The sequence below is a fragment of the Bubalus bubalis genome, chromosome 9, assembly GCF_019923935.1.
Source record: "Bubalus bubalis isolate 160015118507 breed Murrah chromosome 9, NDDB_SH_1, whole genome shotgun sequence".
NCBI lineage: Eukaryota > Metazoa > Chordata > Mammalia > Artiodactyla > Bovidae > Bubalus > Bubalus bubalis.
Window position 1 is genome coordinate 48,627,040 of NC_059165.1, and position 27,983 is coordinate 48,655,022.

Below are 27,983 nucleotides of genomic sequence, written 5' to 3' on the forward strand. Positions count from 1 at the left end.
GGTGGGCGGGGCCTCTTTCCCGCTTGGCCAGAGCCCGAAGAAAGGCACAAGCCGCACAGCTGGGGTTTTGCACCTGACTGGACACCTTTCTGCTCAGTGCAGACCCCCTCCATCACCGGGAGCCCTCTCTTTCTGAACAGCCATGTCCATGGCAAAGAGTCCCGAGGAAGCTGTTGACCTCAATCTGGACCTCAGGTCCCCTCCTGAAAGTGCCAAGAAGCTGCCGAACAAGGACTCCGGTTTCTTGGATGGAAGCCCTTCCGAGTCACCCGGCTTGGAGACGACCAAGGGCATAACGTGAGTGCTCTTTACTGCCATCTCTATTTCTGCCTTCCAGCCTGGAAGCTTGCAGTGACAAGAACCCCCAGAGGGGTGTTGACCCCCGACGCATTGTGCACATGGGGAGACCAAGGCTTCAAGAAATGCAGTCGGAGGCTGAGTCAACTTGAGAACTTAAAGGGGCAGGAGGGGGGACTGTCAGAAAGCCCCCAGGATATAGTGATCTAGCCCCCAACACATGCACATGGGGACACTAAGGCACCTTACCCCAGGCCACACCCTGGCTCATTGGTAGGATGGGGGCTGGAATCCAGTACTGGCCCTAGAGTCTGTTTGTTTGTTTGTTTGCTTGTTTTTAACTGAAGTACAGCCCTAATGTCAGTTTATTTTATTTTTATTGAAATGTAGCCCTAGAGTCAGTTTTGCTTCTGGCTGGCCCTGATAATGTCTGGGAGGGAGGCAGAATCCCCAGCTTCTTGGTGTAGAAGGTGACGCTTGGGCTAAAACCACAGACAACCAAGCATTGCCTCCTCCCTGCAGTTACCTGGCCTCTGTTTCAATTGACAACTGCAGTGATATCAGAAGCACAGTATGTAGAAGAGTCTAGTTTCTTCCACCTTTCTGGGTCTGTGTCGGGGAAGGGGAGATCTCTGGCGAGGCTTTCAAACCATGACAAGGGGGGATGTACTCAAAGCAGGGAAACCAAGCTACAGGCTCCAGCTCGCTTCCTCTCCACCCTTCAAGCAGCGTGGCTAGTGGCTGATGGGCATGGTGGTAAAGATCCTGCAGCTTTATGAAGAAAACATTGACCCTGTCGGTATAGTAGAAAGGACATATGCATCCAAGAAGGTCTGCTCCTTCTTTTTCTAAGCCTCAGTTTATCCCCATATGCAAAACAGGGATACATTGGTGGCAATGTGAATTTAAGGAGGGTGGCTATGGAAATTAAATCTGAAAGGTTGAATGTTGTAGGGGTAGGGGGACGGTGTACAGCAAAGAGGGAGAAGTTATGATAAAGGGGCAGGCAAAGCTGCTCCCATGCCACCCCACAGGACGATTCGGGGATGGACACAGTGACCGACATTATGACATGGTTCACTTGCCCCAGGACTAGTCCTGGGAATTGCTAAGAATTCACAATACTGAGAGTGAGCCCTTCAGGACTTGGGACCATGCACTGCTGAGGTGGGGTATTTCAGAGTTTTTATTATTTTTTTCCACACCATGGGACATATGAGACCTTAGTTCTTCAACCAGGGATTGAACCTGCAAGCCTCTAATTGGAAGCAAAGAGTCTTAACCACTGGACCACCAGGGAAGTCCCTGTTCAGTTCAGTTCAGTTTAGTCATTCTGTCATGTCCGACTCTTTGCGACCCCATGAACGGAGCACACCAGGCCTCCCTGTCCATCACCAACTACCGGAGTCCACCCAAACCCATGTCCATTGAGTCAGTGATGCCATCCAACCATCTCATCCTCTGTCATCCCCTTCTCCTCCTGCCCTCAATCTTTCCCAGCATCAGGATCTTTTCAAATGAGTCAGCTCTTTCCATCAGGTGGCCAAAGTGTGGGAGTTTCAGATTCAATATCAGTCCTTCCAATGAACACCCAGGACTGATCTCCTTTAGGATGGACTGGTTGGAAGTCCCTGAGGTGGGGTATTTCTCAATCAGAGACCTTGAGGGAACCAATTAGCTCTTATCTCCTGAGCTAAAACATAGTTAAATGGTAATTTTAGCTATGTAAGAATCAAAAATATAAAGCAAGTCAGAACTTGCTCCTAGTTAGGAGGGAGGTAATAAACAGGTCAAGTAAGTATGGTACCTGTGGAGTATATTCACCTGGGTTTGAATTCCCACTTTAGCTACTTACCAGCCAGAGCAGGTGATAGAACTTCTCAGTACTCTAGACTCTCCCCTGTGAAATAACAGTCAGGTCCTCCCAGTTTGGCTGCAAAGGACATCGTGGAGGAAGCCCCCAAGTGCAATGCCTGCAAGCTGACGGCCACAACTGTAATGACATTCCAGAGTCACCGAAGGAGTTAGGACTAGCACTCAGGTCTCCTGCCTCCCAGCCCAGTGCTTTGCACAGTTCACCACATTATTAAGTTGCCTGAGTGGTCTAAATTCTGATTTCCTAAGTCCTTTAGATAGAAATTTCCAAGTGACCCATTGACCGTGGTTGCCAAACAAACCCATCATTGGAGAACCGTGGGGTGCAGTGCTCTGTCAGCGATGTTGACACCCACAGGGTGAGAGAAAAGCATGCAAAGACTCTCCTACCCTCTTTCTTTCCCCCGCAGTTTTCCTCTTTAACCCTTAACAAGTCAATGGGCAGTTCCTCAGGAAGCTAGAGGATTCTGGGATTAATATAAAGATACAGGTGTTTGGGACAGGTCCTTCAAAAATACCATTCCTCCTAATATTTACAGAGGCTTAGCAAAACAGACATGCTGCCCACTATAACACAGCTAGTTAAATTGTAGCCTTGGGTTTTTTGTTTGTTTGTTTTTGGCCAGGCTATGTACACCAAGATCTGGTTGGGATCTTGGTTCCTCAACCAGGGATTGAACCCAAGCCCCCTCCAGTGGAAGCATGGAGTCTTAACCACTAGACTACCATGGAAGTCCAGCCTTGGGTTTTAATCCCTGATTTGTCCAACCCCAGAGACCAGGCTTTTTCCAGAGTACTTCTGCTGTTTTGAGCAGTATGTCTCCTCACTGGAAGGCTCTCATGGGAAAGTGGTGAAGTTTCTCAACTTGTAAGCCTGATACTCAGTTTAACCTGGTCTAGCTTCCCTGGTGGCTCAGAGATTAAAGAATCTGCCTTCTATGCGGGAGACCTGGGTTTGATCCCTGGGTCAGGAAAATCCCCTGGAGAAGGAAATGGCAACGCACTCCAGTATTCTTGCCTGGAGAATCCCATGGACGGAGGAGCCTGGTGGGCTACAGTCCACAGGGTTGCAAAGAGTCGAACACGACTGAGCGACTTCACTTTCACTTTCTTTTTCAAAGAGATATGAAGATAGGTTGTTAATTCACCATCAAAGAGAGTATATGTTTCTCCTTAATGGTTTAGACCTTGTCTTCTGGACCACCTTCACATCTGTCTTAAAGAAAGTTCTGAAATTTGGGTTTTGTTTTTGTTGGAAGTGGGAGGAGACTTGCCATTCCCCAGTTTGATGTCCTGGCCTGAGGGGGAAAAAAAAATCCCTCTGGAGTCCAAACCCGAAATTACCCTGTCCTAGCAGATACCCACCTGGGGGCCCAAGTCACTTGATTTCTTTACCAGAAGTCACATGATTTCTGTTTGCTGCCTCCCCTTTCCCCTTTCCTCTGAGTTCAGTTCTGTATCTGCTAATGATACCGTGACCGTGGGCCCTCTCTGAGCCTTAGCTTCCTCTATTATGAAATGGGGCTGTCTCTTTAACTCATCTATCTGAACTCCTTTCCTGGAGACAGCCCAGTAGAAGTGAGGTGAAGAACATAAACTCTGAGACAGTTTCTGGGTATATATACCCAGAATATCCTTAGATAGTCCATGGGGTCGCAAAGAGTTGGACACAACTGAAACAATTTAGCACACACACATCCTTAGATAAGTCTATTTTAAAAAATCTCTATTCCTCAGTTTCTTCATCTGCAAAAAAGGTAATAACGTACTTTCTCATCATCACAAGAAGATTAAATGAGATAATGCATGAAATCCTTAGCATAATGTCTGTTATATATTCTAGTAAGTGTTCTAATGGCATATGTTAAGTGTGAGCTGCTAAAACCAATGCATGCATGCTAAGTCACTTCAGTCATGTCTGATTCTGTGACCCTGTGGACTGTAGCCCGCCAGGCTCCTCTGTCCATGGGATTCTCCAGGCAGCAATGTTGGAGTGGGTTGCCATGCCCTCCTCCAGGGGATGTTCCCAACCCAGGGATCAAACCCACGTCTCCTGCACTGCAGGCAGATTCTTTACCACTGAGCCACTAAAAAGAAAGAAAGTGAAGTCGCTCAGTTGTGTCTGACTCTTTGCAACCCCATGGACTGTAGCCTACCAGGTTCCTCCATCCATGGGATTTTACAGGCAAGAATACTGGAGTGGGTTGCCATTTCCTTCTCCAGGAGATCTTCCCAACCCAGAGATTGAACCCGGGTCTCCCGCATTGTAGGCAGACACTTTACTGTCTGAGCCACCAGAGAAGCCCCTAAAACCAGGATAGTGCAGGGCAAATTGGGATGCTTGGTCACCCTACATGAGATCCAGAGTGCCTGAAAAGGCCATGGGGACTGAGATACAGACAGGAGTCTACTTATGGACCAGCTCAACTCAGGCATGGCATGCTGGAATAGGATGCCTGTTGGATCGCCTCACCTCTGTGCACCCACATGCTCATGTCTTTTTCCTCTCCTCTTTTAGGGCATTCCAGACCTTGGTTCACCTGGTGAAAGGTAACATGGGCACAGGGGTCCTGGGACTCCCGCTGGCTATGAAGAATGCAGGCATCCTGGTAAGACGGGCTGCTGAAGGTGGGTTCAGTACAACTGGATAATAGCTGGGAGTAGGAGGACAGGGTTTATGGTGGCCTACGGTGAGCAATCTTTCTGAAATGCAACTTGGAGTCTAGACATCTAAGCTGGGTTTGAATTCTGGCTCTGCCACAGACTTTGAGTGGCCTTAGCGAGTCAGTCCGAAGAAGGCAATGGCAACCCACTCCAGTACTCTTGCCTGGAAAATCCCATGGACAGAGGAGCCTGGTAGGCTGCAGTCCATGGGGTCAAGAAGAGTTGGACACGACTGAGAGACTTCACTTTCACTTTTCACTTTCATGCATTGGAGAAGGAAATGGCAACCCACTCCAGTGTTCTTGCCTAGAGAATCCCAGGGACAGTGGAGCCTGGTGGGCTGCTGTCTATGGGGTCGCACAGAGTTGGACACGACTGAAGCGACTTAGCAGCAGCAGCAGCAGCAGCGGGTCAGTTGTCCACAGTCCAGGTGTCAGTTTCCTCCCTTGGGCAATGCTAGGGTTGGACCATAGCTTGTATTCCAACTATGTGCTATAGAGCACTACCTCTCAGGGACACTCAGAACCTACAAGGATCAGAATTCTGAGTCCCTTACTCCCACCACAGCACCTCATTGTAATTGTTTTTTGCCCTTTGTTGGAGTACTACTTGAGATCACATTTGAAAGAATACATAACATTGTAAGCCAACTATACTTCAAGAAAGAAAAAAGAAAAGAAAGAATAAATGTTACTGCTAAAAAGGGCTCACAAACCAGTTTGCTAGAAAGTTCTCTGATTCCTGAATAATATCTGTTCTACCAAATCTATCCTCTCCGTGTTATTCACAAACTCATTCTCTCCTCTCTTCCCTTGCCCCTTGGCCCGTCCTCCAGATGGGCTCACTCAGTTTGCTGGCCATAGGCTTCATCTCCTGCCACTGTATGCACATCCTGATCAGGTGTGCCCGGCACTTCTGCCACAGGTGAGGAAAACAGCATCTTGTCAACTCCCTCAGTACTTGGTTCTCAGAGACATCCCAGAAACATCCCACGTAATAAGATTTCACTTCTTAATGTCCTTCAACAAGGCCCAGAAAAACAGAAAAGCATCTGGGGCAGGGACCTAAGGAGGCTCTGCTGTGTGACTCATTAGCTGATCTCAGTCAGACCATTGTGCTTATCCAGCTGGCTCATCTGTAAATTGGACATAAACAATCCATGCCTAACCATGCCTCAGAGAATTGTCGTGAGGATCCAACAGAATCATGGATATGAGAACACCTGTACCTATGCAATATGTGTGTTGTTACCCTTGTTATGTAGTCACCGCCCCAACTGACAGGTAAGGAAAACAAGCCACCAAGGAAATACCACCAGGTGTCAAAAGTCTGAACTAGAACTTGGGTGCCTGCCCCAGTGTTCTTTCCATTCCAGCTGGGTTCTGCCTTGCTATGTGTCTCCTGACTTTTCAGTATGTGATCTTAGGTTAAACTGCCTCCCGCTAACTGTATGCACTCTCTTCTGCAGGTTCAATAAGCCCTTTATGGATTATGGGGATACAGTGATGCATGGACTAGAAGCCAACCCCAGCGCCTGGCTCCGAAACCATGCACGCTGGGGAAGGTATCTTATTCTTCCTTTGCCCAAAGTATGAAGAACATGTGACTGTCAGGGCTGCCCTCTTCCCTGCAAAGTTGGCTCATGTGATACAGTATAGTGGACTTCACATGAAAGGAGTTCAATGGCAATCTGCCTGATCCAGCCTTTTTCCTTATATATACAGAGGGCTCATTCCTTTGCTGTCCAACTTTAATTTCATTCATCTTTTTATTAAACCACATTTATTTAGTTGCAGCTGCCTACCAGGCCCCAGAAATACTGTAGAAAACCAGGCAAACAAAGCTTTGCCCTTGCAAAATCCATAGTCCAATGGGAAACCCAGACCTTAAACAGTTACTTAATAGTCACTGGGATAAGTACCATGAAGGAAGGAAGTACTAGTTGCTCCCAAGCAGGTAAGAAGAGGTATGTAGGTTCAGGTAGACTTCCTAGGATGTAACAGCTGAGATTAGGTCTGATAGAAGGCATTCTTAGGAATAAGGAATTACCTAGGGGAAAGTGGGCAGGAGTCTGAGGGGCCTCCCAGGGAAAGGACCAAAATATGAAGGTCCTAAAGCAAGAGGGAGAATATGACAGTTTCAGGGTAAAGAAAGACCAGGTGGCTTGATGGCAGATAGGGAGATGATGCTGAAGATCCAGGGCCCTATCAAGGTCTACATTTTAGACCCTCTTTAAGGTCTTGTTCTTTTCTTAAAAGCAACCAAGAAACCTTTGGAGGGTTTTAATCAGAGGCTTTCCTGTTTTAATCATATTTGCATTATCTGAAACTCTATCTGGCTTCTTTAAGGAGAATAAATTGTAAGGAAGCAAAAGTATACTTAGGCCCATGAAAGGGCTGTTGACAACATCCTGGTGGCAGGCGACAGTGAAGGCTGGGTCCAGGCTGGTGGCAGTGGGAATGCAGAGAAGTGAATTTGGTCATTATTTGGATCTTCACGTTGTGGGGAAAGAAAAGTGCCAAGGTAGACTTCTGGTGACTTCTGTTTTGGATATACGAGCAGTTGCATCAAGTGGGTAGTTATATGTATAGGGTTGAACCTAATCTTCATGCAGGAGACACTGAATTGAAGTCATTAGCTATGAAGCCAGGGGACAGAAAAGGTCTCTTAGGGAGAAAGTATATAATGAGAAGAAATACACCAGAAAAACCAAGACATTGATTCCTTGGTGAGCTCAAGTCTTCCTCCTGCAACTGCCGCTTTTTTTGCTTTCAGAGATGGTAGAAAATCAATGCCTTCTGTCCCCTGGTTTTTCTTGTTTAGTCACTAAGTCGTGTCAAATTCTTTGCAACCCCATGGACTGTAGCCCACCAGGCTCTTCTGTCCATGGGATTTCCCAAGCAAGAATACCGAAGTGGGTTGCCATGCCTTCCTCCAGGGGATCTTGCCTGGGATCAAACCCATGTCTCCTGCATTGCAGATGGATTCTTTACCGCTGAGCCACCTGGGAAGCCTCTGTTCCCTGGTACTTGGGAGTAAATCTACTCTTTTGTCTTCATTTCCAGACCTCTCCCCACCTTCTCTACTCTTTTCTGCACATCTCTAGATTATCAAAGTCTCTTTTGAACTGTGATATTCCAAACTGCACTACCTGAGGTGTGCCTTGCCCATGAGCATCATGGGTCTGATGCCTCTCTTCACCCGAAGCCCCTTCACACATTGTATTATAAATTCAGTCTATGAGCAGACTAGAAAGGTTATGGGATAATTACCAGGATTTTCCCAACTGTGTAACCTAGGAGGAGGCTTTTGTCTGTCGAAACCCCTCAGATCCTTTGACTCATTGTTGAGCATATAAGGTAGATTTTCCTGCTCTATTTAAGAACACCACTCCATTAATTATCTCCTCTCCTATAACCTGAACTTCTTTTTGAACTATGAATTCTTCCTCCCAATGTTGAAATGTGTTCCTATATCTCCATCTTAAAAATAAATAAATTAATAAAGCCCTTTGGACCATATACCACCCTCTATCTCATATTCATTTTCTGATTATTCAACAGATATATACTACTAAACACCTTCAGTGTATTAGGAAGTGCTTTAATCAGTGGGTTTACAGTGATGAACAAAAGGGGTACCTTCAACACTGGAACTCACACCCTAACTTCATGAAAGAAAAGCTCACCCTCTGACTTTACTTCCACACACCCCATCACACCTCCTTCATGGGTCCCCTGGCTCTCCTGTCATATACTTCTACCAAAGTCCTTTCCACCAGTGTCCTAAAAGAAATCCCTGATACACCTTCTTTGCCCCCAGAGAACCTCTCGGAGGCAGTAGGGACAACTGGCTGTTCTCTTCTTTGAACATTTTCTCTACACTTGACTTCTGTTAAGCCCCCTTTCACCCTAGTTTTCCCACCTACCTCTCTGGCCATTACTTTGCAGGCTTTTTTGTTTCTATTCTCCTTTTAAATGTTGGTATTCTCTAGGGTTTGGAACACTGCCTTTTCTTCTCTGTACACTTTCCAACACTGATTCACCTTCTCAAGGATTTATCCACTACCTGAATAAAGGTATTTTGTCCTTTATCCATTACCTGGATAAATAATTTGTCTATTTCCTGGACAAATCAGCATTTTCAGATCCCAGTATATGGCTGAATGTCTCCTGTAGGAACCTCAAGCTCAACCATTCAAGTACTGAATGTGCCATTCCTCCCCTTCCCTAAAGCCTCTTATTCCTTCTAAGTTTCCCTGTTCATTTTGTTGTCCAGGCCAAACAACTTGGCACTTACCTTAGGTCATTTCCTTTTTCCTTTCCCTGGGTGTAGGTGGTCACCAGGTTCTGTAAGTTTTTGTTACCTAGTGTCTCTTAAAATGCTTTCTTTTCTCTCATTCTAACGACCATGGCTTTGTCCAGGTGGCTGCCATCTTTCACCTCCGTTACCAGGTCTTCCCACCCTCAGTCTTGGGCCCTCGGTGGATTCTCCACATGCCCGCTGTAGAACTCTGCCTAATCCCTCTGCTGAAATACTTTTTCATCACTTCCTCCTCATCGTCTGCTCCTCCTCTTTATTCCTTTTCTTTCTCTCTCTTTGTTCCTCTTCCCAAGGGACTCTGCTCAGGTATTGGTTTTTCTAAAAAGGCTGTTTGCTCCCTAATTTGGGTAAATTGCCCTTTTTACCATGGCCCTTAGGACCATGTTATTTATTTATTTTTTTTTTTTTGGTCTATCTCATCCACTAATCTCTCAACCAGTAGAGGAAGGGGCCGTATGTTATTTGTCTGTGTATCCTTAGTGCCTAATATGGTGTCTGGCACTGGTAGGAAAAAGTTTTAATGATCGCTAATAAGCTGACCCTACTGCCTTATATTGGTTAGTATCAGCACAGAGCTGGGTATGGGGCAAGGTTTCTCACGATGAAGAATTTTACCACTTGCTGAGCTGAGAGTGTGGGGGTGATTTAAAGACGTGTTTTTAAAAGAACTATTGTTACATCCCTTCTTACTACCGCATTGTTGATTGTGGTGGCAGGACCGAGGGTGCTGGTCGAGGGTCACCAACCCCTGAGGACAGAAGTGGAAATGACAAGTCAATTCTTCTTTTATAACAAGTTTTTCCTTTCTCTCTGCTCTCTTTCAGGCGTATTGTGAGCTTCTTTCTTATAGTCACCCAGATGGGCTTCTGCTGCGTATACATTGTGTTTCTGGCTGATAATTTAAAACAGGTAGAGTCTTCTAGAGAAGGTGAGAGGGAAAAAGATCTGCAAAAGGAGGATCCTCTCTTTTTAGTTGTTCAACAAATGGCTTCTTCTCTTTGGGCCCTAGTGTCCTCGTCATGGGGCTTCCCAGGTGGCACAGTGGTAAAGAATCCGTCTGCCAATGCAGGAGACACAAGAAATAAGAGTTCAATCCCTGGATCAGTCAGATCCCCTGGAGAAGGAAATGGAAACCCACTCCAGTATTCTTGCCTGGGAAATCCCATGGACAGAGGAGCCTGGTAGGCTATAGTCCATGGGGTCGCAGAGTTAGATATGACCGAGCATGCATGCACACACGTATTCTCCTTATACAATGAAGGCTATAGTCCATGGGGTTGCAGAGTTAGACATGACTGAGCATGCATGCACATGCATATTTTCACCATACAAAGGAAAGTAAACTAGATGTTATCAGTGAACACAGACTTCCCCCAGTTCACGTATCTGCAGATTTCTGTAAGTGGTTACTTTTCCACAGTACCTTTTGTCCAAGAGTTGTCTTAATCATCCTTAACTCTTCTTAAACTGATAACAGGTCTTTTCAAATGATGCCTAATCTTTGGGTCATCTTTATTACCTTTAATTGCTTCATCTTTATGGTTTAACAGTTTTTGTCCCCTAGAAATTCTTTCAATCTGACCCAGAGGTTATGTCGTAGTAATTTGAACAAAATAATATGGGTAATAACAGAGATCATCCTTAGTTAATCAATAACCTTAACAAAGAACACTGTTCTTTAGGGCTTTTTTTTTTCCTTAATGTAGTATCAGAAATTTGGAAATGTAAAAAAAGAAAATTAAATAGAAGGAAAAAATAGTAAGAATTCAAAGTTAGCTTCTATTATGTGTCAGGTATAATGCTGATCATTTTATAAGCTTTCCCTCATTTAGTTCTCTCCATGGTCTTATCAGGGGCTTCCCTGGTGGCTCAGATGGTAAAGAATCTGCCTGCAATGCGAGAGACCTGGGTTTAATCCCTGGGTTGGGAAGATACCCTGGAGGAGGGCATGGCAACCCACTCCAGTATTCTTGCCTGGAGAATCCCCATGGGCAGAGGAGCCTGGCAGGCTGCAGTCCACGGGGTCACAAAGAGTTGGACACGGCTGAGCGACTAAGCACACATGGTCTTATCAGAGTAGGTACTGCAGTTATTCCCATCTTGCAGGTGAGAAAACTGATGTTATGAACTCTATAATTTATATAAATAGGGTCACAGAGCAAAGGTTAAAAACATAGGCCTTTTAACATCACAGCTCTATTTTTTAAACACTATGCTATACTGCTTCTCAAAGTAAAACAAAAGTATTCTTAATCTAACACTCACTGGCATTGTTTTATTTTTAATGACATTTTGGTTGCTCTTTATCGTGTTTATTTATTACTAGGGAGTTCGAGAATCTTTTCATATATTTATTGGAAGTTTGTATTTTTCTTCCTTCTCTTTTTTTGGTTGTGCTAGGTCTTTGTTGCTGCATGCAGGTTTTCTCTAGGTGTGGGAAGCAGGGGCTGATCTTTGTTGCAGAGCACAGGCTTCTCACTGCAGTGTCTTCTTGGTGCAGAGCTCAGGTGCTGGAACACAGGCTCAGCACGTGCAGCATGTGGGCTGAGTAGTTATGGCACACGGGCTTAGTCGCTCCATGGCAAGTGGGATTTTCCTGGACTGGGCATCAAACCCGTGTCCACTGGGTTGGCAGGCAGATTCTTATCCACTGTACCACCAGGGAAGTCTTGTTGTTGTGTAAAATGAGCATTCACTGATTAGCATTTTTCAATGTTCTTAAAAATTTTTGTATAATTAAAAATTTTTTATTTGTTTGGCTGCACAGAGTCTTAGTTGTGGCACATGGGATCTTTGATCTTTATTGCAGCATGTGGGATCTAGTTCCCTGGCCAGGAATGGAACCCAAGCCCCCTGCATTAGGAACGAGGAATCTTAGCCACTGGACCACCAGGAAAGTCTCTAAAATAATTTTTAATAGTTTTATAATTTTCCATCACAATGAATACTTAATCTTTTATCATCTGATATTGTTTCCCTTTGTTTTTCTACTATAATCTATACAAATCTTTGTATATCTGTTTATTTCTTTAGTAAATGTATATTTTAAGTAAAATCACTGGATCAGGGAGTTTGATTTGAAGGCTCTTAATTGCCACGTTGCTGCTCAGAAATCAGTCTGACATTAGCAGAACTTTGTCAGTCATCTGCCTAGAGACAAGGTGAGTGTTGTCTCAAGGACTTTGCAGACTAAGTGGGGATGTGCTCAAAGGCATATGAATAAAGCTAAATATCAATATAATATTTTGGTGCTGGATCAGGACTCCATTAATGCCCTGAAGTTGGGCATGCTTAATTGTGGACTAAGGTGCAGAAATGTATGGGAGCAGGAGAAATTGTTGGAGCAAGGGAAGGCTCCCTTGAGAAGACGCATCTGAGCTGGGCATTGAAAGGTAGGTTGAAGAAGAGCTGGCAATCAAGGTAGGAGGAGGAATAAACACCTGGAGGCAGGAATGTATGGGACTTTCTCAGGAAAGCAGTACAAGTGGTTACAGAAGGTGTGGGCCTTAGGAGAGGAAGAGCCTTCACAGTTGAATGGGTCCATTTATGGCAGGCTTTGAATACCTGGCTAATTTTCCAAGTATTTTTCCTATTGTAGTAAGGAATCCAAAAAAAAAACAAGACTTGACAATTGATTTACGTATTCATGATTTGTTAAATGAAAAGGAGATTTGAAAACAAGAGTATATGTTATGGTTACAGTCTTGTAAAATGAAAAGAATGTGTGTAATATATGTAATCTGTGATATTGCATAGAACGTGTAGATGAATACATTGCAAAGCATTACCGTGCTACCCATGGGTACTGAGATTACCATTGCTTCTTCATTTTCTTCTTGCTTAACTCCAGTTTCTAATTGTTCTACAATGAATTGTGTTGCTTGCACAATAAGACTGTATCTACTGAGTCATGGTGATTCCAAAGGAGGGTGGTACCCTCCCACCTACCCCCACTTTGCCAGGGGGCTGTTTGTATAGTGTACAGGGGCTGTTCCATGTTTGCCACAATGACTGGGGGATGCTAATAGCTTCTGTTGGGTGGCATTCAAGGATGCTGAATGTCCTGCAACGAATGGTCCAATGCTCACAAGGAAGAGTTCTCTCACTCAAAATATCAGTGTTAGTCTAATTAAGAAACAACAATGAGCTGTTTTGGTTACAAGCAGAAGAAACAGATTCAGTGGAACTTAAGCAGAAAATAAGTTTAGTGGAACAAGATTGGCTTACATCCAAAATGACAGAGAAAACTTTTAAAAAATGGGTTTCAGAAAAGGACAGGAACAAGAACCACGCCATCAAGGGAGATGTTGATAGTAGAACTGATGAGCACTCTCCTCAGGGATTCCCTGTCAGAAGTACTGTTTGCCCTTTTCCAGTTCTGCCTGTTCTCGTTTTCCTATAGATTCAGATTCCAGGGAGAGATGTGAGTGCCCCTGCTTGAGTCAAGGGCCAGTCCTTTGGCTCTACCACATGATTGTGATTTACAGTCCACCAAGGCTGTATTCAGGTGAGAGAGAATGCACCAAAAATAAATCAAAATCAAGAGGAATGGATTCCAGGTTGCCAAAAGCCAACGAAGAGCCACTCTAAGTTTAGGCATTTATGCTTATTAAAGTTATTTCTACAGCTTCTTTTGAGGAAGTATGATGCAAAAGATTTGCAATAAGAAGTCCTAACGTCACTCTAACTCACTGTAAGACCTGGGCATGTGAGACACGCCAGCTGTTTGTGAGGGAGTCTGATGATGGGCCAGGCACTGAGCTAATCATGTGGCCATATTGCTCTTCCCATTCCTCTCCCAGATAGTGGAAGCAGTTAATAGCACAACCAACAACTGCCATTACGAGACAGTGATTCTGACGCCCACCATGGACTCTCGACTCTACATGCTCACCTTCCTGCCCTTCCTGGTACTGATAGTTCTCATCCGGAACCTCAGGGTCCTGACTGTCTTCTCCCTGTTGGCCAACATCACCATGCTGACCAGCTTGATCATCATTGTCCAGTACATCGTCCAGGTTAGCATACCACACTCTGACTCCTCCAACGAGCAGAGTATTTTATCAATGATAGACTGACGCTTGGGGCCATCCCTAAGGGTAGGTATGTATGCACTTCAGTCTGCAGCTTAGAACTCACTCTATTGTAGGATTTCTTCCACAAAGATGTCTCTGTGCACTCTCATTCTTCAGGATATCTCTTCTTTCATGTAGCTTCTCCAATACTCATTTTATAGGAAATCCTGGTTTTAGGAGAAAAACTGTACTTTGCAAGGAAAATATCTTGATTGGTGAACTACAGACCATTTCTATAATGGTTGGAGAGCAGCAGAAGGCAAATAAAAAGCAGGATTTTCTGCCAGAGCTAAACTTTATTGAACTAGTCTTACATCCTCTAAGCTGCAGGCCCAAGTAATCCCAAAATTATCCCTAGGAAGTTCAAGAGAAAACAATGACAACTAATATTTAGTTGTAGAGGTATAAATAGAGAGCCTTGAAAGACCACAAATGAAGCTACCATGATGTAAATCACACATCTTTGAAGTTGAGTTACGGGTATTGATTTTCCATTAATTTCCTACTTTTCTATCCTTTCCGATTTTTGTTTTGTAATAGATAAGACTACACAGAAATTTAACCCCAAAAGACCCAGGTAGTATAATCTATAAAACTTTCAGAAGTCACAAGAAAAAAAGTTATATTGTCCATAGAATTTAGTAAAGGCAACAGATTAGCCAAATATTTTAGGATAAACTCAGATAAGCCTTAAAGCAGTATTGATAGATTCTACAAAATTGAATTTCCCAATGAAACAGCTACTTCTGATTAATTTTTGGACTATTCCAGAGGTTGCTCAATTAGAGAAATGGTTCTGTAATTTTGATCTGTCATAGTAGATCACAAGGTACTTTAATAAAATATTTATTCCACACACTTTCCTTCTATTATAGCTCACGGAAGAAGAAAAGGGAACTTTAATACTTAGCTAACTTACTATACTTTGGGCTCCCTAGAATATCCCTGCAACTGCGGTCACAGTGATTTCCAACATCCGTATCCACTGGCACATGCAAAATGTTCTTGGGCACGTTAGACTAGTACTAACCTGTGCTGTATAAGATTTTCTTCTGGACAATTCTGATAAATTAGACACCCTCCATGAGATCCTAATGCTTCAATACTCTGATAATACCTCAATCTTTCTTTCCTCTGGCTCTTTGGTATTGGGCAGTGTTAAAATCAACTTTGATTGTTGCCTGCTTCCTTTTGAAGTTTTATGAATTTCTTGACATTCAACTTTTTGTTCTTAATTCAGCTATATTCTCAGAATACTCTCCCTCTTAAGGGAGCCCAAACATGCTTTAAGAGTAAATGTCTTATCATATTTCTCTCTCTCATAGGAAATTCCAGACCCCCGCCAGTTGCCACTGGTAGCAAATTGGAAGACCTACTCGCTCTTCTTTGGAACAGCCATTTTTTCATTTGAAAGCATTGGTGTGGTAAGATTTGAATTAAGGTAGACTTTCGCAGGTGCTGTGGGTGGCCTTCTGAACAGGAGCTGGGCGCTCTGGATTTCTGTGTGCACAAGAGAAACTAACCTCTGACTTCACTTGGGTCAGTTTTCACCAGCAGGAGAAAGTAGGTTATTATAGCAGAGAGGTTAGAATGGTCAGGATACAGTTTTATTCCTGTCCCAATACATTTATTAAACATTTATCTTCATATCAACATACATTTCCTAATCTTTAAAAATCAAGATAAATGGAGGTGTACAATTTAAGTTACAGGATTTTTATGAAACATAAAAAAGTGTTTTTTTGGAAAGTATAGTATATTTACAGTGGAATATTGTGCAGTCTCTACTTCCACACTTGAAAAAGGAGAGTGCTGTGTATAATTTTTTTCTTCCAGTTTTTTGAGATATAATTGACATATAGCACTGTTAAAGTTTAAAGGTGTATGGCATAATGATTTGACTTATGTAGATCATGAAATGATTATCATAGTAAGTTTAGTGAACACACATCATCTCATATAGATACAAAATTAATCAAATAGAAAAAAATTTTTCCTTGTGATGAGAACTTATGATTCACTTTAACCTTCATATATAGTGTCAATTATATTTGACCTACAGCACTATGTTAATTCCTGTTACTTACAACAAATTTAATATTTCTGTGGGTTTCAAAATGATCACCATGATAAATCTAGTTAGGATAATGTCACAATACAAAGATATCACTTAGTTACTGACTATATTCCCCTTCAAAGATTTTACATAGTTATTGACTGTATTCTCTGTGCTACACATTTCTCACCTGTGACTCATTTATTTTGCAATGAGTAGTCTGTGTCTCTTTGTGCCTCTATGCTTTTTACATTTACTATTAATTTATATACAGTACAATTCACTTTTATTTGATGTACATTGCTGTAAGTTTCAAGAAATGCGGAGTCATAGATATACCACAGTCAGGACGCAGAACAATTCCCCCACCATGAAAAGCTTCCTTATGTTGCCCCTTTTGTAGTCCACTTACCCCCACTCCCATTAACCCCTGGCATTTACCTTCTGTTCTGTCTCTATTGTTTTATTTTTTTCCAGAATGTCATCCATATGGGATCAGATAGTATGTAACTCTTTAAGCCTTGCTTCTTTCACTTAGCTGCATGTAAGGTCATCCACATGGTTGCATGCATCAGGACCTCATTGCTTTCTACCCCTGAGCATCCACTGCATGAGCAGTACCATGATTTGCTTATCTATTGCCTGTTGAAGGACATTTAGGTTGTTTCTGGTTTCTGATAATTATGAGTAATGCTACTGTAAGCATTTGTATACAGGGTTTTGTGTAAATGTATGTTTTCATTTCTCTAAGAATAGATTTGTTAGGTCACATGCTAATGTATGTTTAACTTTATAGAAAATTGCCAAACAGATTTCCAGAATGGCTGTACCATTTTTGCATTACCACCAGATGTACAAGAGTTAAGAGTTCCTTTGTATCTTTGCTGGGTCTTATCTGTATTTGTAATGTTTTTCTAAATTTAAGCCAATCTAATAGGTGTGTCGTGGTATTTTACTATAATTTCATTTGCATTTTACTGATGACCAATAATGTTGAGACTTTTTTTTATGGGCTTATTTGATAGCTGTATATTGTCTTCAGTATAGTTCCTGTTCAGATAGTTTGTGAATTTTTAAAAAATGGAATTGTTGTCTTTTATTGTTGAGCTTTAAAAATTCTTTGTATATTCCAAATGCAAATCCTTTATTAGACATGTAATTTGCAAATATTTTCTCTAGTCTGTAGCTTATCTTTTCATCCTCATAACAGTGTCTTCTCTAGAGAAAAAGTTTTAATTTTGATAAAGTTCAACATATCAAAAATTTTCATTTATGGATCTTACTTTTCATGTTTTCTCTAAAGTGCTTTGTCTAATCCAAGGTCACAATGATTTTTCTATTATTTCTTCTAAATATTTTGTTTTCATTGTACATTTAGATCTATGATCCATTCTGAGTTAATTTTCATTAAAAGTGTTTATATGTCGAAGTTCAGTTTTTAAAGGATGCCCAATTATTCCTGCATCATTTGTTGAACAGACTGCTCTCCATTTGAATTACCTTTTCATCTTTGTAAAAAGCTAATTGGTATATGAGTATGGGTCAGTTTCTGGACTTTCTATACTGATTCATTGATCAATGTGTCTATCCTCTCATAAATACCAAAGTACCTTGACAGCACAAGCTTTATCTTAAAATCATGTCATATTAGAGCTCCAGCTTTGTCCTAATTAGTATTTGTGTAATGTATCTTTTTTCCATCCCCTTAATTTTTTATCAAGATAGAATTTACCACTTTAACCATTCTGAGCATAATTCGGTGACTTTTAGTCCTTCACAATATTGTGTAGTCATCACCACTAATTCTGAAACATTTTCATCACCCTTAAAAGAGACCCTATTGCCCATTAAGCAGTCACACTTCATTCCCCTCTTCACCCAGCCCTGGCAACCACAATCTTTGTCTTTTAAGTGGTATGGTTAGACCATTTGCAATTAATAATTGTCATGTTTAAAGGTCTACATTTTGTTATTTGTTCTCTGTTTTATCTTTCCTATTTTCTTTTTTGTGATGTTTTTATCCAGTTACTTTCAAGATACTATTCTAAAAATATTTGGTTTTCAGCAATTGTATTATATTGTCTGGATAAGTGTTCTTTGAGTTTGTCCTATTTAATTTTCACTTAGTTTCTTGAATCTGTAAATACATGTCATTTACCTACTATGGGAAGTTTCAGCTATTATCTTTTCCATAATTTTTTTCTGTACCAAGCTCTGTCTCCTTCCCTTCTGGGACTCCAGTAACCTGAATGTTAGACACTTCAATATATGTCCCACTAGTTTCTGAGGCCCTATTCATTTTTTAAAATCATTTTTTTCTCTTTTATGTTCTGATTCAATAGTTCCTGTTATCTATTTTCAAGAGAAGGGAGAAGTCACTGACTGTGTTCTGTCATTTACAATGGGCCCCTTCAACAGGGGTTCTCAGTTCTAAAATTTCAGCTTGGTTCTTTGGTTCTTATTCTTTCAGCTTCTTTACTGAGAACTTTTATCTGTTGATTTGTGTTCTCCCTTACTTCAGAGAAGTTGGTTATAATAATTGCTTTTAAGTCTTTGATATTTCCACAATTTGAGCATCTTAAGATTGACATCTGTTATCTTTTCCCTTGAGAAGTGCTGATATTTTCCTGGTTCTTTGTATATTGATTAATTATAGACTGTATTCTATACATTTTGAATATTGTTTTATGAGATTCTGGAGCATGGCAAGATCCTCTGAAGAATATTGATCTTTTATTTTAGCAAGCAATCGATCTGATTAGATTAAGACCACAAGTCCTGATCCATCTTCAGGAGATCATGGTTTTATTTATTTATTTGTTCATACATAGTTTTGGGTTTTTTTTTAATTTTAATTTTATTTTGTTTTTAAACTTTACATAACATACATAGTTTTTATTTGCAGGTTTGACAAGGATGCAAGGTATAGAACAGAAGTAGCTTCAGCTGTAGTTTCTTTGGTATAAATCTTTGATCAGTTTGCTTCTCACACTGGTTTTCTTCAGACCATGTATTAACCTCAGTGTTCAATAAGCATATCACAGCTTAGACCATGGTTTTAATATCAGACTAGTTTTCTATCACTTTAAAGTGATACTTGGCTTCACTTTGCCTTTATACTACCCAGAGACCAGATGGTGGTCCCCACAATAGTTTAGTTCTCAAAAGCTTTCCTTTGATGCTTCACATCAGTTGCTCATGCACAGCTCAGGGCTGAGCCCAGATTTCATTCGCAGATTTAGAGGGTCACTTTCTCTGGCTCCCTCCTTTCTGTGTTTTCCTGCACACTCACCAGTGTGCTGCAAACTCATTCAGCAGCTTCTTTTTCTGGTCCTCTGGCTAGAAAGTCAGGGTTTCAGCCTCCCTACACGTCTACCCAGTTCTTGTGACTGGACCTCACTCAAGGGTGAGTATCTAAAGTAAAGAGAGGAGGAAAGGGTAATAGGGATTCCTTCCACGGGCATGCAGCCTGTGTGGTCACATGGGGCCCTGCCTTTTAGAAGGATCCCACTCTTGGTTTAATGCCCTGCATTCATCAAACTGAAATTCTTGACCTTTGACCAAGTGGTTCTTCATTGTCATTCTGCACTGGGCCCCACAAATTATGTAGCCAATCCAATTTACCTCTTACTCTTTGGACTCTCAAAGCACCTTTTCTCTGTTCCTCTGCTCCAAGAGAATTAGTGTGTCTCAGATTTTTAGGTGCCTCGGTAACCACTGCAATCACTGGTATAGCAGACTGTTGCTCTGTGCCTGAGACTTGCCTTGGGGGCACGGCTTGGAGAGTAAAAAGGAAGCAGGAATACTAAGAATTCTCTCCATGCTCTCCGTCCCACAGGATCCCCTATTTTAGGTCTTCCAGCCAGAAAGAGGGTTTCTGCTTGATTTTTTTTTCCATTTGCCTCCACAACATAGTTCTAGGATTCGGGCTCTCCTTAACTAGGAGATACAAGAAGAAAAAAAAATCAGGAAACTCATTGCCGTAAAGGCCATTTTTACTGGTTTTGAGCAATTCACCTTCTATTATATATTTTTCAGAGTCCATGGCTAGTTGCTTAATATATTCTGTCCAGGGCTTTTAGTCTTACTCAGTGAGAGAGAGACGACATAGTATGCTTACAGCATCTTAATGAAACTGCAAACAGTGGCCAAACAAAGCACACTTGCTGGCCAGATTGGGCCACCCCAGGGAGTTGACCTCCTTGGTCTGGTCAACCTGCAGGGCTCTTCCAGCTCTGAATGGTCCCAGGATAATTTTGTGACTCCAGGCCTGCCTTTCCTTTTTTCCCTTTAATTGTGGTAAAATGTACCTAAAATTTACCATCTTAACTTTTTAAAATTAGTTTATTTTTTATTGAAGAATAATTGCTTTACAAAATTTTGCTGTTTTCTGTCAAACCTCAACATGAATCAGCCATAGGTATACATATATCCCATCCTTTTTGAAACTCCCTCCCATCTCCCTCCCCATCCCACCACTCTAGGTTGATACAGAGCCCCTGCTTGAGTTTCCTGAGCCGTAAGTGTACAGTTCAATGACATATATTCGTATTATCGTACAACCATCATCACCATCCATCTCTTTTCATCTTGCAAAACCAAAACTGTGTACCCACTAAACAATAACTCCTCATTTATCCCTCCCCTGGCCTGTGGGAATCACCAGTCTACTTTCTGACTCTGAGTCTGACTACTTGGGTTACTTCAATGAGTGGGATCACACAGTATCTGTCATTTTGTGACTGGCTTAGATCATTTAGCTTATGTCTTCAACAGTTGTGCATGTTGGGGCATATATCAGAATTTCCTTTCTTTAAGGGCTGAATAATATTCCATTGTGTGTATGGACCACACTTTGTTTATCCATTCCTTCATCAGTGGACATTTGGGGTGCCTCGAACTTGTGGCTACTGTGAACAATGCTGCTATGAATGTAGGTGTACAAATTTCTGTGCATGTTCCTACTTCCGATTTTGTGTACATACTCCCAGAAATGGCATGCCTTCCTCTTGATGCCCATGTTCCTTTTTTTCCTTCTTTCTTCTTGCTGCTACTGCTGCTAAGTCGCTTCAGTCATGTCCAACTCTGTGCGACCCCATAGACGGCAGCCCACCAGGCTCCCCCATCCCTGGGATTCTCCAGGCAAGAACACTGGAGTGGGTTGCCATTTCCTTCTCCAGTGCATGAAAGTGAAAAGTGAAAGTGAAGTCGCTCAGTTGTGTCCGACTCCAAGCGACCCCATGGACTGCAGCCCACCAGGCCCCACCGTCCATGGGATTTTCCAGGCAAGAATACTGGAGCGGGGTGCCATTGCCTTCTCCTTACATTGTGGTGTTTCTTTAGGTTCTGCCCTTGGAAAACAAGATGAAGGATGCCCGCCGCTTCCCAGTCATCCTGTCTTTGGGAATGTCCATCATTACTGCCCTCTACATCAGTGTCGGGTCTCTGGGCTACCTGCGGTTTGGAGATGATGTCAAGGCCAGCATAACCCTTAACCTGCCCAACTGCTGGTAACTCCATGGGTCTCAGGTGGTGGGGACTCAGGGCCAGTGGGCACAGGAACATATAGGTCGCTTTCTCCTCCCTTCCCCAGAAGGCAAACTGAGGTCTGGAGGGCATCCACAAGGAGAAGCAGAGCTCTCACTGGAGCCCTGGGCTCTAGATTCTCTGTCCAAGGAGCTCTTCCCCAACAACAGTCTCCCATGTTGAGTGAGGCCTTGATAGCTTAGTTCAAGGAAGGACATGATTTAGGAAAATAGGGGGAAAGTCAGAGTCCTTTGTCACCTAAGGAGAGAAAGGAAGGGGCACAGAGACCAAGAGGCAGAGAGAGGAGCCAGTGGGCAGCTCCAAATTACATTTACTAAGCCTGTACTACCAAGTCTTGCAGAGTAGCTAGGATGAAAAAGTAGTAAAACAAGAACTAGTGAGGGAGGACCGTTGGAATCTGGAAAATGTTTATATTTAAATGACCCAATTCATACAACAGTTAGCTGACCCAGACTTCAATAATGCAGTATCTCAATAGATAGATGACCCCTATCACATTGTGCATCATTTTCTCCCACACTGAGGCATGTCATTCATTACAAGATACCTGTCTTTTGAAGGGTCACTTGGAGGCTTAAGTTATCTAAACAGTGCTCCTTTCCCAAGCTGATCAGTATCATTCATCAAGCAATTACTGTATCCCAATTACATGCAGATGAAAGTGTAGACACATGGGGATGTGGAAGGTATTGATGTGAGCAGACTATAATTTTGAGCTTCATGATCTTTTCAGCTTGTGATCCAATGGAAATGGGGAAGGGATAGTGTATGTACACAAATGTAACTTAGGAATGAATAAAGAAGCCCTCAAGAATAGTGGAGAGGCCTTGAGGACTCCCCAGTAGAAAAAGTACATTGGAGTGGGAGTACAGGGGATCATCCTGTCCATGAGATGGCTCCATCCAAACAAGGACAACTGCACACCCTGGATCCAGGTCCCAGTTACACCAACCCTTAGCTTATGGTCATAGGTGGTTTATTTAACTTCTCTGACTCTCATTTTCCTCTTCTAAAAAACAGAGTTATCATGTGGATCAAGTTGGATATGTCTAAAGGCATCTGGCATGTACTGCTTCCTTGGGAATTTCAAAAAATAGGTGGGACTGCACAGATGGAGGGAGTAGAGAGGGTGTTCCAGGCAACAGAACTAGTGTAAGCAAGAAATCCAGAAATATGAAAGTTACCTTTGTAAGGAATGGACTGAGTATGCACAGGCAGGTTTACTAAACAGGCCAGATGCATCTACCACATTATTGAACTAAAGGGGAAAAGCCTTACCTCTGTAGGTCATAAAAGGCATCAATAACACTCAACACCCCCCATCATGTGGTCTCTCTGCCCCTAGCCTGAGACCTCTAAGTAACCCTGTCTCTTCTTTTATCCCTCTTTGTAAACTACCTCTTCCCCCAAGGATTTGGGATTCTGCAGTTCTTTCAGCCTACTTGAAGTATTTGTTGATATGCCAACAGTTTTGAGGGATCCAGAGAATTCCTAAGAACACACAGAGATTACAAAGGAGCAGATCTTTTAGACCCAGGTCTTCACTACTTATCACTTGTATCTCCCTGAGCAAGGTACCTGGCCTGAACTTCTCTTTCCTAAAATCTAAAATCCAGCCTCAAGTGATAATGGTTTGTGAAGGTGTTATTTATACCCATACCCGAGATTCTTTTTAGAGGTAACCCTCTCAACTGCTTCCATTTGAATCTGTGACGATTCCGTCTCTTACCACTGCATGCTCTACCGTGACTTCCTCTTGTAGGTGGTCCCTCCCCATCATTTTCAGACAAGGAAACATTTGCCCACAAGACTGTTCCACGGTCAGAGGTTAATGTACAAAGATTCCAGGTGTCAGAGCATGTTGGCCTGGAGAGCACTGCTCTGGTTTGTCCTGCAGGCTGTACCAGTCAGTCAAGATCCTCTACATTGTTGGAATCCTGTGCACCTACGCCCTGCAGTTCTACGTCCCTGCGGAAATCATCATTCCCTTAGCCACCTCCCACGTGTCGAAGCGCTGGGCCCTGCCTCTGAACTTGTTCATTCGCCTCGCCATGGTCAGCCTGACATGTGAGTGGAAGGCAGAGCGCCTGGTTTTTCCAGAGAGCTATCAGGAATCAGCCAGATGGTAGACGATAGTCACAATAACCAGCATTAATTGCATACTGTAACTGTATTCTGGGGCCATTCTAAGGCTTTTGAAGTAGTAATTCATTTTATTTAAGCTTAAGGAATAACTTCATTCTTACATATACCTAATTAGATAGATTTACTGGTATCCAGCTTGAGGGAATAACTTATCAAGTAATAATTACAAAAGAATTGACTTTCATTAAACACCTACTGTGTGCTGTCCTCTGAGCTAAGCTCTTTCTCTCCTATATTTCATAATATTTTCTTCAGTCTTTGCAGGAACTCTTATGAGGTAGGACTATGATAAACTCTACATTAAATGAGAAAGCTGAAGGAGGGAGTGAGAAGCAATTGGGCAGGAAGTGCCAGAGGTGGGATTTGAACCCAAGTCATCTCAGTCCAGACCCATCACAGTTTACCTCCAGGACAGAGGTTGAAAATGGTGGCCAGTGGCAGCCCTCCTTGTGCTCTAGGCCCTATGATCCAGGGTTCCCCTCACTTTTAGTATTTTAGTGGGGGTGAAGATGATAGAGATTCCTGCATTGTGTGTGCTCTGGCCCCCTGTACCTAAGGCCCCTTTTAATTGTGATTCTTGTTGTGCTAGACCAGCCCATATAAATCACGGGACACCAATTTTCTTCCTTTGAAATCATCTATTCCCAGTTTGTCCTCGGAGGCAGGGACACCACCATACAGAATATTAGAGACTCTAGAAAGATCAGTGAATTTGCCTTAGATATGAAGATAACAATTCCTTAAGCTTTTGCATTTGCCCCCATCAGTACAGTAAAGAATCTGCCTGCAATGTGGGAGACCCAGGTTTGATCCCTGGGTTGGGAAGATCCCCTGGAGAAGGGCATGGCAACCCACTCCAGTATTCGTCTGGAGAATTCTATGGACAGAGGAGCCTGGCAGGCTGCAAGTCCATGGGGTCTCAAAGATTCCGATACGACTGAGTGACTAATGCTTTCACTTTCTTTTCAATCAGTAAGTATGCAAACAAGTAAAAATAATAAAGTAGGAACTTCCCTGGCAGTCCAATGGTTAAGAATCCATGCTTCCACCCTAGGTTTAACCCCTGTTGTTGTTCAGTCGCCAAGTTGTATCCGACTCTGTATCAGACCCCATGGACTGCAGTACTTCAGGCCTCCCTGTCCCTCACCATCTCCCAGAGTTTGCCCATTTTGATCCCTGATCAGGGAACTAAGATGCTGCATGCCACATGGTATGGCCAAAAGACAAAAGAAAAACAAATAATAAAGTAATAGTGAAGTAATAATAAAAATAACTTTTCTGAGTGCTTTGCATGAATTAACTTCTTTAAGACTTTAAAACCATTTGCAGTATGAACAATAATACCCAACAGGATAGACACCATCCCCATTTGGCAGATGAGGAAAAAAGCTGAGAAACAGTTGGAGACTTAACTCAAGGCCACACAGGGAGAATCCTGCCTTCCAGTCCTGATTTGTGCCGTTATACCACACTCCATTGTAGCAGACCTGGGGGAAGCTTCTGTGTTTTGCTTGTAATCAGGAAAATTGTCCATCAAGTGAAATAAAAAATGTAAAAGCCCAGGCCTATAAAACATCATACAAAAAACATATATATTATAAATCATATAATTTCAGGATCTTTAGCTTTAAGTGTTTCTTTGTTAGACATTTTATGACATGTATGTAAATCTTGGAGAAGATACTCCTTTAAAGGAACCCTGTGATCTTATTCCCACTGAAGACCCCCTTTCTCCTGTGAGTAATTACTCATTCTAATTGTTTGCAAGTAAGAGGTGTTGGTAGTCCTGTTAATTATTAACATTAGTTACACAAAGGCAAGGGGTTTCTTCGTCTGTTTTGTACATTGATATATTCCAAACAGCTGGAACAGTTCTCAGCACTGTTGTTTAGTGTTATTTATTAAGTAAGAGCTTAATCATTAAATATGTAGAGATTTGAAATGTACCTCTGTGGCATGAAAATTATCTTAAACTAAAAACATTAGTACAAGCAGCCTTGGGGAAAAAACCTTATCTAAATGTCCTTTGTGAATTAAGCAGAATATTCTGAAAAATACAGGCACCATAAATCCCCTTTCTGGGAGATTTTCAGTCAGAGAGACTAACCATCATCACAGTCTAAGTAATTTAATTAAATAACATGGAAGCTCTCCCCCACTTTAATTCCTCCTTTGAAGTGGGTATGTAAATCCCTATCTTTGTTTAGGGACCCAGTTCATATGAAGGCTGTGTGTGTTTGTGCTCAGTTGCTCAGTCATGTCCGACTCTTTGTGACCCCATGAACTGCAGCCCACCTGACTCCTCTGTCCATGGAATTTTCCAAGCAAGAATACTGGAGTGGGTTGCCATTTCCTCCTCCAGGGGATCTTCCTGACCCAGGGATCGAATATCTCTTGCATCCCCTGCATTGGCAGGCAGATTCTTTACCACTGCATGGCCTAGGAAACCCCATATGAAGGCTTCCTAACCCTAAATCAACCTTGTCTTTCCTTCTGTTAATCTGCCTGTTGTCAGTTAAATTCGAAGACCCCCAAACACTGAACCTAAATGAGAAGAGGGAAAGTTTTTCTTTTCAATAATATTAATGTCTGTATTTGAAAGATGATTGAAAGGAGACACACTATAATTTTAATGTGTAACCTTTAGTGAATGTGGTTGGTGGTATTATAGGAGTTTCAGCTTTTCTTTATGTAGCTGTATGTGTAAGAAACAATTGGTATATGTTTTAATTAGAGGATTTTTAAAGCAAACTTTAAGACTTTGGCTAAGCCCAGGAAGTTCCATCTATCCTGTATCATCTCCTGCAGGCATCTTGGCTATCCTCATCCCCCGCCTGGACCTGGTCCTCTCCCTGGTGGGCTCCCTGAGTGGCAGTGCCCTGGCCTTCATCATCCCACCCCTCCTGGAGATCAGCACCTACTACTCAGAGGGCCTGAGCCCCATCACCATCGTCAAGGACACCCTGATCAGCATCCTGGGCTTCGTGGGCTTTGTGATGGGGACCTACCAGGCCCTAGTTGAGCTGATCCAATCAGGAGACTCTCCCACCTTTTCCAACTCCACTATTTTTACTCAGTGAATATGGCACTGCTTCTTTCCACCAGCACCTTGACATTTAATGACACAAATCTCTTTTATGTGCATTATCTGTATTTTGGGGCTTTACCTTTCTCTGGGCTAAGTCACAGTGAAACAAGCACGGACTTACCAAGACAAGGTCTAGGTGGTAATTTAAAAATTTTTGTGTGTTTATTTCTTTTCTTTCCATCTCTAGCTTTCCCCTACACTGAGAGCTCCCCCTCTGAAGGCTCTTGATTCCATCCAACTTTTTGGCAGTTCACATGATGAATTTCTTACCTTGAGTGGGGCTATGCAAGAGGAAGCCACCAGGCGGGATCCAAGAGGCAGCGACTGACAGAAGGAGGGGCAGCCTGCTGAGGCTACGGTGATTTGGTAAAGGGTGTCCTCTTTTCCAGTGGACATAATCCATAATCCAGCAAAGTGTGAATAGCTCCAGCATCAAAGCGGTAGGATCCAGAGGTCCAGTGCGAGCTGCAGCTGTCGGACAGAAAAGAGCCATCATGTTTAAATCAAGGGCAATAAACTTTCTCGACAGCTGGATAAAGTTTTGGCCCAGTTCAAAGATCTCGACAAAGCAGTCCTCATGAAAGTAGATGTGCCAATGGTGGGGGCAGGGGTGTGGGGGTAGGCAGGAGCTAAACAATGACACTATTTCATTATTTACCTCTTGATTCTTGTTTTTCTTAACCTCTTAATTCTTGCAACAAGCATTCTTGCTTACCCACCACACACCAAGCAAAGTTCAAGGTTCTTGTAATAGATTGAAAAAATGGCCTCAAATTCCTCTTGACAATGTGATGTTGCAACTCCTCCCATCAAGAAGTAAAACCTGTATCTCTGCCCTTTGAATCCTGTTACGGCCTTGTAACTTGCTTTGGCCAATGGGACATTATGGAATGTGATGCAAGCAGAGGAATGC

The 27,983-nt window shown here is 42.5% G+C and overlaps 1 protein-coding gene across 3 annotated transcripts; it reads left to right on the forward strand.

Moving 5' to 3' along the window:
• The first annotated feature begins 16 nt into the window (after positions 1 to 16).
• Positions 17 to 27,913, forward strand: SLC36A2 (solute carrier family 36 member 2). Of its 3 annotated transcripts, XM_006041199.4 has the most exons (10): positions 17 to 297; positions 4,691 to 4,781; positions 5,672 to 5,760; positions 6,305 to 6,400; positions 9,984 to 10,068; positions 13,962 to 14,177; positions 15,560 to 15,658; positions 21,634 to 21,800; positions 23,735 to 23,904; positions 26,791 to 27,913. In XM_006041199.4, the coding sequence occupies exons 1-10, from the start codon at positions 143 to 145 to the stop codon at positions 27,060 to 27,062; spliced, it is 1,440 nt and encodes a 479-aa protein (XP_006041261.2). In that variant the 5' UTR covers positions 17 to 142; the 3' UTR covers positions 27,063 to 27,913. The 3 variants fall into 3 exon arrangements, with proteins under 3 accessions (XP_006041261.2, XP_044803373.1, XP_044803372.1); XM_044947437.2 differs by lacking the exon at positions 17 to 297 and having other exon boundaries at positions 4,721 to 4,800; XM_044947438.2 differs by lacking the exons at positions 5,672 to 5,760; positions 6,305 to 6,400; positions 9,984 to 10,068 and having other exon boundaries at positions 18 to 297.
• The last annotated feature ends 70 nt before the right edge of the window (positions 27,914 to 27,983 follow it).

Excerpts from the sequence above, each read along its gene's own strand:
- SLC36A2 (XM_006041199.4), top strand. The coding sequence starts at position 143 with ATGTCCATGGCAAAGAGTCCCGAGGAAGCTGTTGACCTCAATCTGGAC. Across the intron at positions 5,761-6,304 it reads GCCCGGCACTTCTGCCACAG|GTTCAATAAGCCCTTTATGG; the intron begins GTGAGGAAAACA and ends TCTCTTCTGCAG. Across the intron at positions 14,178-15,559 it reads TTGTCCAGTACATCGTCCAG|GAAATTCCAGACCCCCGCCA; the intron begins GTTAGCATACCA and ends TCTCTCTCATAG.